Below are 13,082 nucleotides of genomic sequence, written 5' to 3' on the forward strand. Positions count from 1 at the left end.
ATACTAATGGACAAAAAAGATTCTTCTTATTATTTCTTTTGAGTTTCAGAAGCGCATTTTTACTTCATGTCAAAGTTAATAACAAAAATAATTAGGAATTATAAAATACTTGTGGTATAATATTTATTTTATATTGTTATCTAAAATTAATGTGACAAACTTAAACAATTTCAGGATTAGAGTCTCTTAGAAAATATAATTATTTTTCAAAATAAAAATTATTAAAAAGTTAATAGGTATATATAGTAAATATATTCGATGTAAGAAATGTGAGAATAAAATAATTTTCTATACACTCATTTTAACATTTTTATTGGTATAAAGTCATTGAAAGGAATAACTTTTACAAGTTTTTTTTATCATTTAATGACTTTTCTTTCTGTCATACATTTATAAATATCACCATTTTAATATACTTTAAAAAAAATATATATTAAAAATATTGAAGAGGTAATACTTTCTTTAGTAATAAAAGAATTACATAACTCAAACCAATTTTTTAATATTACTATAAATTTTTAAGTTTTTACGGTTACAAAGAAAACAAAAATCTTTTTACACATTTTATTTTATTTTGCACCTTCTATTGCATTTATACTATTTTTTATTTTTTTAATCTAAATAATCTTATTTTTCATAATTTTTCACTCGTTTTCTATTACATTGATAAAGACAAAACATACAATTTTAATTACTAAGACAATGATATTCTATAATACTTAACTGTTGAAATAATTATAAATTTCAAAATAATGATAAAACAGGAGAATAAGTTGGTCCTTTCAGTATACTTTTACAATCTGTTAATATAATTTTTAAAGCTGTAAATTAAAATAATTACATTTATAATCGAATGCATTATTTGTCTCTGCATCATATTTTCAAAGTAAGAAATAAATCATTATAGATAACATCGACAAGTTCTAACTTTTGAGATGAATTAGCAAATGTTTTATCTATCTACACTTGTTTTGTCTCCTTCAAATGTGGTTATTGTCATTATTCAGAATACTTTAACGCGTTTTCTCTCTTTACAGATCCAAAAATGTCTCTATAAAGTCGGTGTTGTATAAAAACAAATTTGTGTCAATCTGGCTTTATTATATAATTGGATTGAATAAACTTTAATTATTAAACACGACCCTCCAGCAATCTAGTCTGGTTCCTTCTCTGCATGTGACCTACAGCAAACTTTGATTCCTAAGCATTCGACCTTCTTACCAATGTAAATTATGAACGCTTAAGCTTTAACCAAACCTGCAAGCTCTTGTTTCATTTCACTTATGTAGCAAATGCAGGTACACCTTAATCGGCCATTTGCATGCAGTAAGTAATTCAACATCTCTTGCGCATCATCCTCTTCTTCAACTACGTCTTCGAAATATCTTCCCTTTCCACCAAAGCTCAGCCATAGCTGCAACATAGTTTGCTAACTACATTATCTTACACCTCTCCAGAGGTTTACTGGAATAATCCGTTCAATCAGTTCGATTAGCGAACAAACAGCTTGATAAACATGTCATCATGTGCAATAATTGAAGAATCAACTGATAAAGATTTTAAAATGTAAAAAAATACTTTACATAATGTTTTGATGGGATAAAGACGGTTGATGTTACGATTTTAATTTAATATATACCATCAACAGCTTTTATTTACAGATATAAATAAATATCGTCGTAAAACTCGAAGAAATGTGCAATTGATCATATTCTCAAAATGCTTAAATCGTGACAAATCTATCAAGAAAGCAATTAGATAATGTGAAGATAACTGTACATGAGAATTTAAAAATAAATGGGAAATGGCCCTTGTGATTGATCCTACCTATGACCATGTTATGGACATCATCCATATTCAAATAATTTTTTAGTGATGTCCTCGTCTCAGGACTGACAGAAGTCCTCCAGATTTTTCTTTGTGCCGCTCCTCTCCATCTCCAACCTGCTCCACATATAAACAAAATGTTATCTATGTCATCGTCAAATTTATACGATCTCTTATATCTAGCACGTAACTAAGTCGTGACTATCAAATATAATATGCCCCTCTTAAACTTCATCTTATATATAACCTATTCTGATAAACAGGACTTGTATAACGATAGCTAACTGGATTTTATAAACTCAATTTCAAATCATCAGTCTTGACAACACAGTTATAGTAAATTAAAAGAGATCATAAAAAAGACGAATTATGAATGACCACAACTGTTACATACCAGTATGATATAATAGTGTCATATGTAGAAGTATAAAATATTAAGAAACTGGAGAATTGTTTATTATTAACAATAAAATGGAAACCACAAGAGGAAACCTCCAATTACCCAGTGCATAACTCCTGTAACAAAATATAAAAAAAATAACAATGTTTATCCCCCTCTTCGACTAAATAATGACATGTTCTCACCAAGATTAACAACCTCTCCACTACTAATGCCATCTCAGTTTTAGCCCCTTCTTCCTTTTACGCTCATATACCCTCCAAGCCTTAGGTGTCTCATGCCCCTCACGGACCAAGGGCTCTTTCGGCCCACGAACTTCTAGAGCTCCAACAACATTACTATAATTCGTTTTTTAAACTGACTTTTCTAAAAGTGTATTTTTTTTTTGAAAAATATTAGTACATCTTTAAAGGCATTATTTACCACAGAATCTCTCTTAAAAACTTTATTACCATCTCTCTTCTCACTTTGACAGAACTAAAACCCAGACTATCTACTTTTCAAAATTGTGCTGCTCCCATTAACTTTTGTAATGTCCAAATCTCTAATGTCCAAACTAACAAGAATTAATTTCTAATTAGACTTTTAATAGCGTTTGAAATGTGTAGAGTGGTGTCAACGTCGGAAACTGTTTGACACTGCTACAGTTCAAACACGCGAAGTGTTCGCCCTTCATAAGCAATGACATCCCGTCGGTCTGCTAGCACAAATGCCCGCTGCAATCCTCCTTTTCTTCATCTAACTCTTCTTCAGAACCTCCTCACAAACTTTTCCATCAACTACAATTTGCCTTCCTCTGTTTCTTCCAGCCCCAACTTTTTTGCACTTAAAAAACTCCCCAGTGTTTCTAGCAGGTACATGAGAAGAACAAGAAACAACCCACTCGCTCTCGGGTCTCTCCTTTATCTCACTCAAGTTCCGACCACAAAGTACTTTGTCCTCCTCAAGTTCAACCCTCCACTCTCCTGTTAGCACCACCAATCCCTCCAACAATCGCCATCATTACCACCCTTCTGATGATAATTCCCACTATCAACGGTGATCTTATCAAAACACCAATCAAATAATGATGAGGAAAATGAAGAAGCAAATAATTTTCTAACCAAAAACAGGGAGCAACAATGTTTCCATGTTACTTGCATTTCTGTTATAGCATTATAATGTTGTGTAGTTAACACAGGAACCAAAATGACTGTTGTATTTAAGAATAACGGACAACCTGGGGACCAGTTTCTATCTATTAGGAACCAAAGTCAAAATGATCGAACCCCAACCTTCCACCCTGATCATAAGAAATAATTTGCACCTTAAAAAATGACACATTCACATTAAGAAATCTTTTTATACCTCCTTCGCCAATTGCTGCAGGATGTCGATAATTTCAGAGAAATCGGGTCTCAATGTTGGATCTTGCTGCCAGGATCTCTCAAGAAGTTCAACAAATTTTGGATGAGTGTTCTTGGGGATGGTGGGTCGCAAACCCTGAAATGTATTTACAGTTATAGAAACAAAGAATCACTACCTATTCAAGACACATATTTCCACTTAATAATGTAAATCGCTATCTTAAATTTCCAGATGTGACAAGACATTAACTGGTAGCTTATCCTAAAACTCAAGTTTAAGAGAAAAAATATTACCTTTTGAACCACTCCTATAGCTGCCTGAAGGGGGGTTAAATATTCGTATGGAAGCTGGCAAAAAAAAAAACCCAATAATTTACTTCAGGAAAACAAATACTTGAATTAAGTGTTGCAAATAAGAAATACCTTTCCAGTGAGCAACTCCCATAAAACAATTCCAAAACTAAATACATCAGCCTTGTGATCATACGGCTTGTGTTCTATAACCTTCAATACAGAGAAATCATGATAAGAAAATATACTCATAGTTATATCTCCCATCTACTTTAGGCACCAGAAAATATTTAAACTAGGAAAACTACTGAACAGCAAATTTTAGTGACCTAGTACAGACATTCCGAGCTTGGGATTCATGAAATCTTCAAATTTGTTATAAATTTCCACAATGATCGGTACCAAAAAAATTCATCAAGATAAGATAAACACTAACATTAATTTAGGTCGAGAAAAAAAAAGTTCAAAAAGTGAAGACATGTCACACTATAACAGATAAACACCATGGGTGTTAAAAGGCTGATCAATATCGTCGAAACTATTTGAATAACTTGATGATGGTAACTTGAGAAGATCAAGTACCTCAGGAGCCATCCATCTATATGTTCCAGTTTCTGCTGTCATAACACCAGACTGAGCTTTAACTCTAGCAACCCCAAAATCAGCAACCTTTACAACCTGTAATGGAACAAATGCACTACTTTCAGTTCTGTATACCCCGTTTATTCACCCACATTTGTGGTATACTGTGCGTGTGTTTGTGGGTGGGTGGGGTGGGACACGGGCGAAGAGCAGAAGAAGCATTGCATATAAATAAAGGAAACATCATACACAATTTTCGTCCATCAAAAGGTTGGCAGCCTTCAAGTCTCTATGGATTATGTTATGTTGGTGCAAGTAGTTCATCCCTTTAGAAATATCAATTGCGACTTTAAGCAGGGTAGGAAATTTAAAAAAGCCCCTCTGCTTATGTAGGTAGTCATACACACTTCCACCTGACATAAATTCTGAAAATTGAAAAGGATACAACCATTACGAGGTTGAGAATTGCTGCATTTTTAAGACCACATATATTCCATTACTCTACAACAAAAAGTAATTCATTAAATTTCACCTGTCACTATGCATAAACGTGGGGGCTTGGTACATGCTCCTATGAATTGTACAACATTCTTGTGTCGAACCTTTCTGCTAGTTCCATTAGCAAGTTAAATATGGCAGATGCATAATATTTTCTTAAACAATAAGATAAAACTATAATTAATTTGCTTTTTGTATTCTTTCACTGTACCAAAAGACCAAAAAAAATTCAATTGTCAATAAAACAACGAAATTAAAACTTTGCATAAGATAACTAGTATCAAGTTAGATAGGAATGTAACTGTTAAAGTGCATCTGTAAACTGTTTGTGGCTATAAAATGTGCATTACCATAACTAGTTTTAAGAAAGTCCATATTCAGGAGATACTTAAAGTCAATCTAATATCATTCATTAGTCAATTCCCCCCTTGCTTACATTAACTACGACTATTTTTAAAACAATATTATGAGGAGAAAATTTAAAACCTCACAAAAACTTAGGTTCAGATTGTCATATAGAAATCAAGATCGCAGGCAGAAATTCCACAAGGAAGTTGACACTAAATATGAAAGGAATTGGACCCTCTGAGTTGATAAATTGGTGACAACTGCTATGAAGCTCAACTTCACATCTAAAGACGGGGAATGTTCAATTACAATCAGCAATGGGAAAAACTAGTACACTCCAAAGAAACACGTAACATTGTTCCAAATATCATTATGTGAAGGACAAAAGAATTGTTATGATCTCAGATCTTTATAAAATAAGGACCGAAACTTCATAATTAGGAATATCAAGATTATATCTTTATTGTCAGGAACATTATTATTTATTCTAGTTAAGAACTTCATTATTAAAGGATATGAAATCTCCTCTATTTATTGTATTGATTTCATTTTCTCAGTATAAATAAAACGCCCATATTTTCACAAGAATAAAAGGTTTCAACTTAATGCGCTTTATTTCTTAGTTAACAAGAATCATAGCATGTACATCTTTTTATTTTTTACTCCCTATTAGTACTAGTCAATATAACACAGTAGTGAAGTGGACCAAACCTGGACTGCTACGGGAGTCAAATAGCAGAACAGTTTTTAATATCATCAATTTAGGAAGCACAACCATGGTTGTTTGGGTAAAATATTCCGCACTAAAGTACCTCTGTTTTGACATCTATTCCTTCTCACTCACTATACAAGTATTTTTTTTTCATATGTTCTATTCTTTCTTCTTACAGACTCCCCAGTTCACATTCTGTAAATTTATGTCTAACTTGTTATGTTCCTTTTCAATAAATTTCACCATCAAATTTCACTAGTTAATATCACCACTACGTTCATTGATCCTAGATTGAAGATGATTGTGATGTGTGTACTTATTATTTATCATGAATTTCTTTAATTGTGGGTATTAATTCGTTTTTAATATTTTATGTGTAGTGTATATACTATTTAGTTTTATAGTAACATTTAAAATAGAGGTCATCCCCATTCCCACCATGGTGTTTCAGTGCAAGCCGATAAGTGACCTCTATCGGATATTGATAACTATGCACTCTACCAAAATTGATAGTTTTAGTTACAAAATCACCTTAGTCCTACTTTAAAGTTGTACAATCTTACAACACAAATTTATTAAAACAAACCTCATGATATAGACTTCTTGTGCAAACTCTTTCTGCAATTCTGAATTTACATGCTCAGGCTTGAGAACTTTGATCGCTACTTCCTGGCTACAGTATACACCTTTAAATCTGATTTAATTAAAAATAACCAGAAAATTAAAAAGTGAATTGATATGTGCAATCAGTGAGAACATCTAACAGGAAGTAATAAAAGAAATGCATATTTCTCATCGGCTATGTACTCACAGTTCACCATATGACCCAGATGCAATTTGAGTTCCATATTTCAAATGTTTAGGATCTATTTCCCAAACATCTGTCCCATCATTTGGTATTGTCAAATGATCCAGTTCAGTTTTCATCTTTGGTTGATCAGGCTCATCAACAGAAGATACAGATTGCGGACTGAACCTCACCTGTCTCTGAGAGCATTGTTCAAAATAGATTGCACTTATCAAATATCAGTCAAATTAACTCTAACTGACATTTAGAAACACAGTATAGGGTCCAATTTACCTCAATCTTCTTCAAGACTTCTCTTTCTAAAGCTGCTTTCAGATTTTCTGTTTCCTGTTTAAATGCCAAATAGTCAAGCTGTGCTTGATAAGAGGAACCTCTAACAATAATAATCATTAAAAAAGAGAATGGGAGTGATGGAAAAAAGTAACATAACAAGGTATTCCATAATGCATGAGAAGTAAAAAATAAAGACTTCCAGAGAAAAGAACCAGTTAGGCTTTGTGGTTGATGAACTGGTGCTTGTGACTCAAATACAGTTGCTACAACATAGTTCATATGAATTAGAACTATGTTTTTTAAAAAATAGATACGGTGTTCAATGACATCAAACTTTGAAATAAACTTCTGCCTTTTCTTAAGGATATATATCCATAAAAATAAACTTATAGCAAATGATTATCAGCATACCTCATAGGGCCATCCTTCAACAACAAATACATCTAATGAGTAACCATCAGTTGTAGAAAAGGCGTGTGCTTCTTGGATGTTCAGTCCAATCTCAGCAAGCAAAGCAGTTAACTGCACAAGGAGCAAGACCTTTCAGTTACCACGTGGGATTCAAAGTTACTCCAATTTGAGATTATCTGAGTGGGGTGATTGATTGTTTCTAAGCTATCTTAAATGCCAGTTTGATCCGAGTCAAATGCTAAGCAATGCTAATTTATCCAGTACCAATTTAAGAATAATGTAGTACTAATATATGACCTTTTGATTATAAATATGACAAATCTATTACTAAAAATTGGGTATTTAGTAACTACAAATTAGGGATTCAATTTGTTCTTACATATTTATGATTTTGTTTTATGTACACTAACAAGTGACCCTATTTCATGTAATGTAAGACCCATACTCCTGCAATCCTCTCCAAACCTTTTCTGCCTTTATTCTTCAGACCTCTAACGGATCCTCTTTGGATTCTGGTACTATAGTAACATTTACCATTATCCTGCTGATCTAATGCGAAAAATTGATTGGGACAACTAACTACACTTCCTAGATTGTTCTGTCTAGTTGTGGTTTCAAGTGCTAATCACCTAACCAAACAAACCAAGGTTATTCCCAACAAGTTGGAAGCAAATTCTTGCCACTTTGTGAAGCATTTTTTGTTTTTTTTTACTGCACCTAAATTCCAATAGCAAAACCAAGACTCTACAACTTACTATGATCTTTAGATAAAAGGCAATAATACTTATTACGACAATGGTCATCATCACTTTAATGTGATTTTCAACTTGATTTTGGGAAACATGAATATGCAAACCAATATTAATGAGCTTGATCATTTAATTGTTTATGAAACCCTCATGGTGTTTTAGTGATGCAACAACTCATGCTGAACAACACAGTAAAGTTTTCATGGTTCTTGCCCTTGTCATTGTCAGCCTTGTAACTAAACTTAATTCCATTTGTAATTTTTCCAGTCAATTTGGAAATGATGACATGAACATGCAGGCCAATATCAGTGAGCTTGATCATTTAATTGTTTATTTGAAATTCTGATGGTGTTTATTGGTGATATAACAACCCATGCTGCACAACAAAGTCAATTTTTCACGGTTCTTGCACTTGGTATTGTCAGTCTCGTAACTGAACTTGATTTCATTTGTAATTGAATATATATTATCAAGATCCCATCTACCCTCGTATGATATAGATAATGAACAACTATTGTGTCCTTTAATCCACACTTTTGGCCACTTCTCTACAGCTGCTAATGATTCCTCAACCCTTGAATCCCATTCTTATCATAGAGGACGAAGTGGAGGTCATGGTTACCCATTTATTGCAACTCCCATGGATAAATGGAGATAGTGTCACAACAAGGCTAGACAACAGTCAAAACTTGCTACTGTGGCTCAAGTGATCTGCCTGTAGTATTGCTAAGGATGTTGCTATTTCTAGTAAAAATGATGTATTTGGGACAAATGCTAAAATTAAATTACTTCAATAATTTAATATTCATAATTGAATATTCTTATAATATATTGTTACAGAGATATTCTAGGTAATTAATTTTATTTGGACATAATACAGAAAAAGTAATCTTTTACCAGTAAAATATGAAAAGGGTATGTATGATGTAAATGAAAAAAAAAAAGAAATTGGAAAACTTTTGGGGATGTCTTCCAAGAAAAAATTTTGTTCGGCAACAATTTCAAACTTCAAAGTTTCCTATTCGTTAAAACTACTAATTTCAAATAATAGCAAACTTTCCCGACTTACCATTGCCATTGGTCAGTTGTAATCATGTACCCTTTGTTTCTCTACCTTATTTTCGAAGTCCTTGGTAACTTGATTTGTTATATCATTTGTTACTATTACACTAACTAGGTAGGATTATCAGCAAATAAGGGATCCACTTCAGCTATTATGATTTTATTGGAGGAAATATGACATCAATGAGAAATAAGAAGCATAACACAGTTGCTAGATCGAATGCCAAGCTGAATATTGTGTTGTGGCAGCGACTACATGCCAGATTACATTGTTTAAACAACTTTTCCGACTGCTAAAATTTGAGGAAATCCAATAAATGACACATATCAATGGCCCCTTCACATTGCACCAAATTTGGTCTTCCAAGAAGAGACTAGACATGTGCAAATAGATCGCCACTTTGTAAGAGAGATAAGAAAATCTAATATTGGTTAAAGTATTGCATTATTTATTAGTAGAAATCAAAGTGTAGTTACTACAATTGGGGATTTAATTTATTCTTATGCATTATGAATGATTGATTGTTATACTCTAATATGTCATTCTATTTGGTCCATAATACAACATCAAATATATCCTGTACATATTTTTATCAGAAAGATATCAAATACCTGGCTAAGAAGCTTTGGCTTGTCATCTGTTGAGATGGTGATTTCATGCATGGGTCTGCATTTTTAGAATACAAATGCTTAATATTTCAAAGTAAACATCAAAATTATATTAGAACATTTGACTAAAAACTGCATAAACCATTTAATTGTTATAAAGGCTCCACACATCATACAAGTTCATATAGGCGTACTAGCAAAGTTCTTAAATTTGTCTTTTACAGGATTGACCAAAGGAAATTCAAATAATATTATCATCACACCTCAGCCTCAAGAAAGCCAAAAAAATATAACAATATTATAAAGTATATATATGAAAGCTACAAGTATCACAGACCAGCTGGGTTATATCTTCATATCTACAGCCATAAAAATAGAAAAGCATATGCAATTTAGACTCTACGTCTTCAAAGAAATTTTCCATGCCTAGTTTCTAAATTATTGAGTGCAGCTTGCAGAAGAAGTTTCACCGTGAATATTGAACATTGGCATGTACAGATTGTTCCTCCTCTATGTCTTCAGAACTATTTGCTTCAAGAGCCAATGCTTCAAGATTAGGAGAAGAACCAAAAGCAGGAGGTGGATGTATACTAGAACGTTGAAAAGAAGAAGAAAAATTAGAATTGAAGAATGTCGGCATCAACCCTGGTTAACTAGAATACTTAGTATTGCTTTATGCAGACCCGTTTCTTGTCCTTTGTGATAATGGTACCCAATAAGTTACTAGAAGTTTACGAAATATATAACAAGTGAGAGAAAATAGTACCTCTGTCTGCTAGAGTACTTTGAAGAACTTTGACCAGATTCTGTCCCAGGATCATCCAATTCAGAAGCATCAGCTGAGTTTCCATCAGATATGGGATGAACCTGCACGAAGATTCCAATACCAAAATGATATGACCAACATGGACTGAGGTAAAGGACGTGAATCACAACACCCAAAAAATGAAAATTAAAATTAAAAACAACTTGAATCCAGCAGGAAAGAACATAATCATTACAAAATATGGGCATGAAAAATATATTTTGAGTACAAGGGACAAATCAACCAAACAAATCAAGGTTGATTTGCTGATAGTAAATATTCCTCGACATTCTAATCATACAGTAACCTAATAGACTTTTACAATATTAATCATGCTAGTATGCAGATAGTGGCTCAAGTGAACATCCACAATGCTATATGAAGACAAACAAGTTGAAATCCACGAAGTATTTTAATTATTCGATGAATAATGTAATAAGAAAAATCAAGCACTGTTGAGTTTAGAGTCCTCGACCATCATAGATCATACAACTGTAAATTGACCCACAATCCATAAGCACAAATTAGAAGCAAATGCTATTTCAGGTATGAACCACAATTTCACAATCAAACTAACATTTGTAATCATCATTTTTTTCTTAAACTTTCCCCTTCAGTACTCGCAATCAAGCTAGCTTCAGACCACATACTAAGTAGAGACGCAAATTAACCTTTCTTAATCTTAGATACATTTAAATTATTCCAGGATGATTCGGTGGAGATCCTGGAAGAACTATGGAGTGATCCTATAAAATCTAAACAAGCTCGTTTGGTTCTAGTTCAGCAAGAGACTGAATTGTGTTAAGTATGCTGCATTGCTGACAGTGTGTATTTGTTCGTAGTTGCATTTGACCAAAATGGCTCCCTCCTGACTCCAGACAGATAGAAGACTATCTTAATGAGTAGGAAAAGTTTCACAAAAAGAAAAAAAGAAAAACAATCGTTCACATGCAGGGAGTCCAACAACACCCAGAGACTCCAGAGGCATTTAGTAATGCATTAGCATATATATAGATATAACATGCAAGTCTAATTGAAACTTGTACATTTCATATAGTTATCCTCTGCCAGGAACAAAAAGATCTTCTCGGAAATGACAATTAAGAAGTCGACAAGGCACAGCCGACAACAATGCTGCACCACGTGAAAGCACTAAAAAGCAAAAACTGAAAGAAAATGATCTAACAGCATGAAGAATACACCAGTGTCACCCATAATGAGTAAGGATCAGGTCACCTGAACTAATCTAACTTCAATTGAAGGCCTATTAGCAGGATCATGCGCCAACTGCAATAATCTCTTGTGCATAAGAACATCAGCCGCCCTTTCCACATTCACATCCAGCGCGTACCTGCATTACAGAATAACCTCAAATCTCTCTCCAACAACCAAAATCGCAGACCTAATCTAACACATGACACCAAACAAAACACAATTACAACAAACATTCACTAAAACCTAGTGTCTCCCGTACGTACGGATTCAGGAGAAGCAATTCTACTACGCAAGTTCACGTTTGAAACAAAACCAATCCACCGCCAAAACCTCACGTAAACAGACTCATAAAAAGCAAATAAAATAAAACTCCAACAAAACGACAAAGAAAACGAGATTTATACATAAAGATACAAATGAAACACTTATGAGAATGGTAGAAGAATAATTAACGTAGTTTGCAGCGAGTATTTGTAGAAGAGAAGAGAGAATGCAAGAAGAGGACCGTGTGGGAAGGCGATTGAAGTGAGCCCAAAGCTGATCGTTGAAGCCAGGTTGCATAGCATCTTCGTGGCCGGAATCTTTCAAGCGGCGAAGAATCTCATTGTATACTTCGACCTTGTGGCGCTGCTGACGAGTTTGCGCCGGCGAGGAGGAGGAGGAATTGCTATGGTGCTGCACTCCGCTGCCGCAGCTGTCGTTGCCCTCCGTCACCATCATGGCCATGGAACGACGTAAAGGACTATGCGATTGGGTGTTTCACATGAAACAACGCGCACACAGTGGTGCTTTTATTGCCAGGGATAGACTACGCGGACCTCACCTGGGTTTGTTATAATCCACTACACACGTATGCGGAATATGGATTATGGATTATGCAAATTGGAACGGATATGCAGAATTTCAAAATAATCCAAAGTAAAATTAAAGCGTTCATTTTTTTGTTATTGTTGTAATTAGTTATAATTATTATAATTTATTATAATTATAATATTAATTGAAGTACCTTTCTTTTTCTTCTTTTTCTGTCTCCAACCTACATCATTATCTATTTTTGTTTTTCTATGGGTAAACATGTTACATGTGTGTTGTTAGCTTGTACTTACAATTTATGGGTCTTCCCTTTCGGTTTTTTCTATTCTCTTA

The 13,082-nt window shown here is 33.6% G+C and overlaps 1 protein-coding gene across 1 annotated transcript; it reads right to left on the reverse strand.

The window, feature by feature from the left end:
• Nucleotides 1-1,686: 1,686 nt before the first annotated feature.
• Nucleotides 1,687-12,845, reverse strand: LOC124846457 (serine/threonine-protein kinase STY46-like). Its single transcript, XM_047323718.2, has 16 exons — nt 12,442-12,845; nt 11,958-12,072; nt 10,683-10,783; nt 10,387-10,506; nt 9,920-9,974; nt 7,497-7,607; nt 7,086-7,139; nt 6,816-6,991; nt 6,591-6,698; nt 4,979-5,052; nt 4,696-4,871; nt 4,447-4,542; nt 3,997-4,077; nt 3,868-3,921; nt 3,575-3,709; nt 1,687-1,944 (listed from the first exon to the last, which is right to left on the reverse strand). The coding sequence occupies exons 1-16, from the start codon at nt 12,660-12,662 to the stop codon at nt 1,870-1,872; spliced, it is 1,752 nt and encodes a 583-aa protein (XP_047179674.2). The 5' UTR covers nt 12,663-12,845; the 3' UTR covers nt 1,687-1,869.
• Between the last annotated feature and the right edge of the window lie 237 nt (nt 12,846-13,082).

Source organism: Vigna umbellata, chromosome 8 (assembly GCF_029865625.1).
Source record: "Vigna umbellata cultivar VRB3 chromosome 8, Vumbellata_1.0, whole genome shotgun sequence".
Classification (NCBI taxonomy): Eukaryota; Viridiplantae; Streptophyta; class Magnoliopsida; order Fabales; family Fabaceae; genus Vigna; species Vigna umbellata.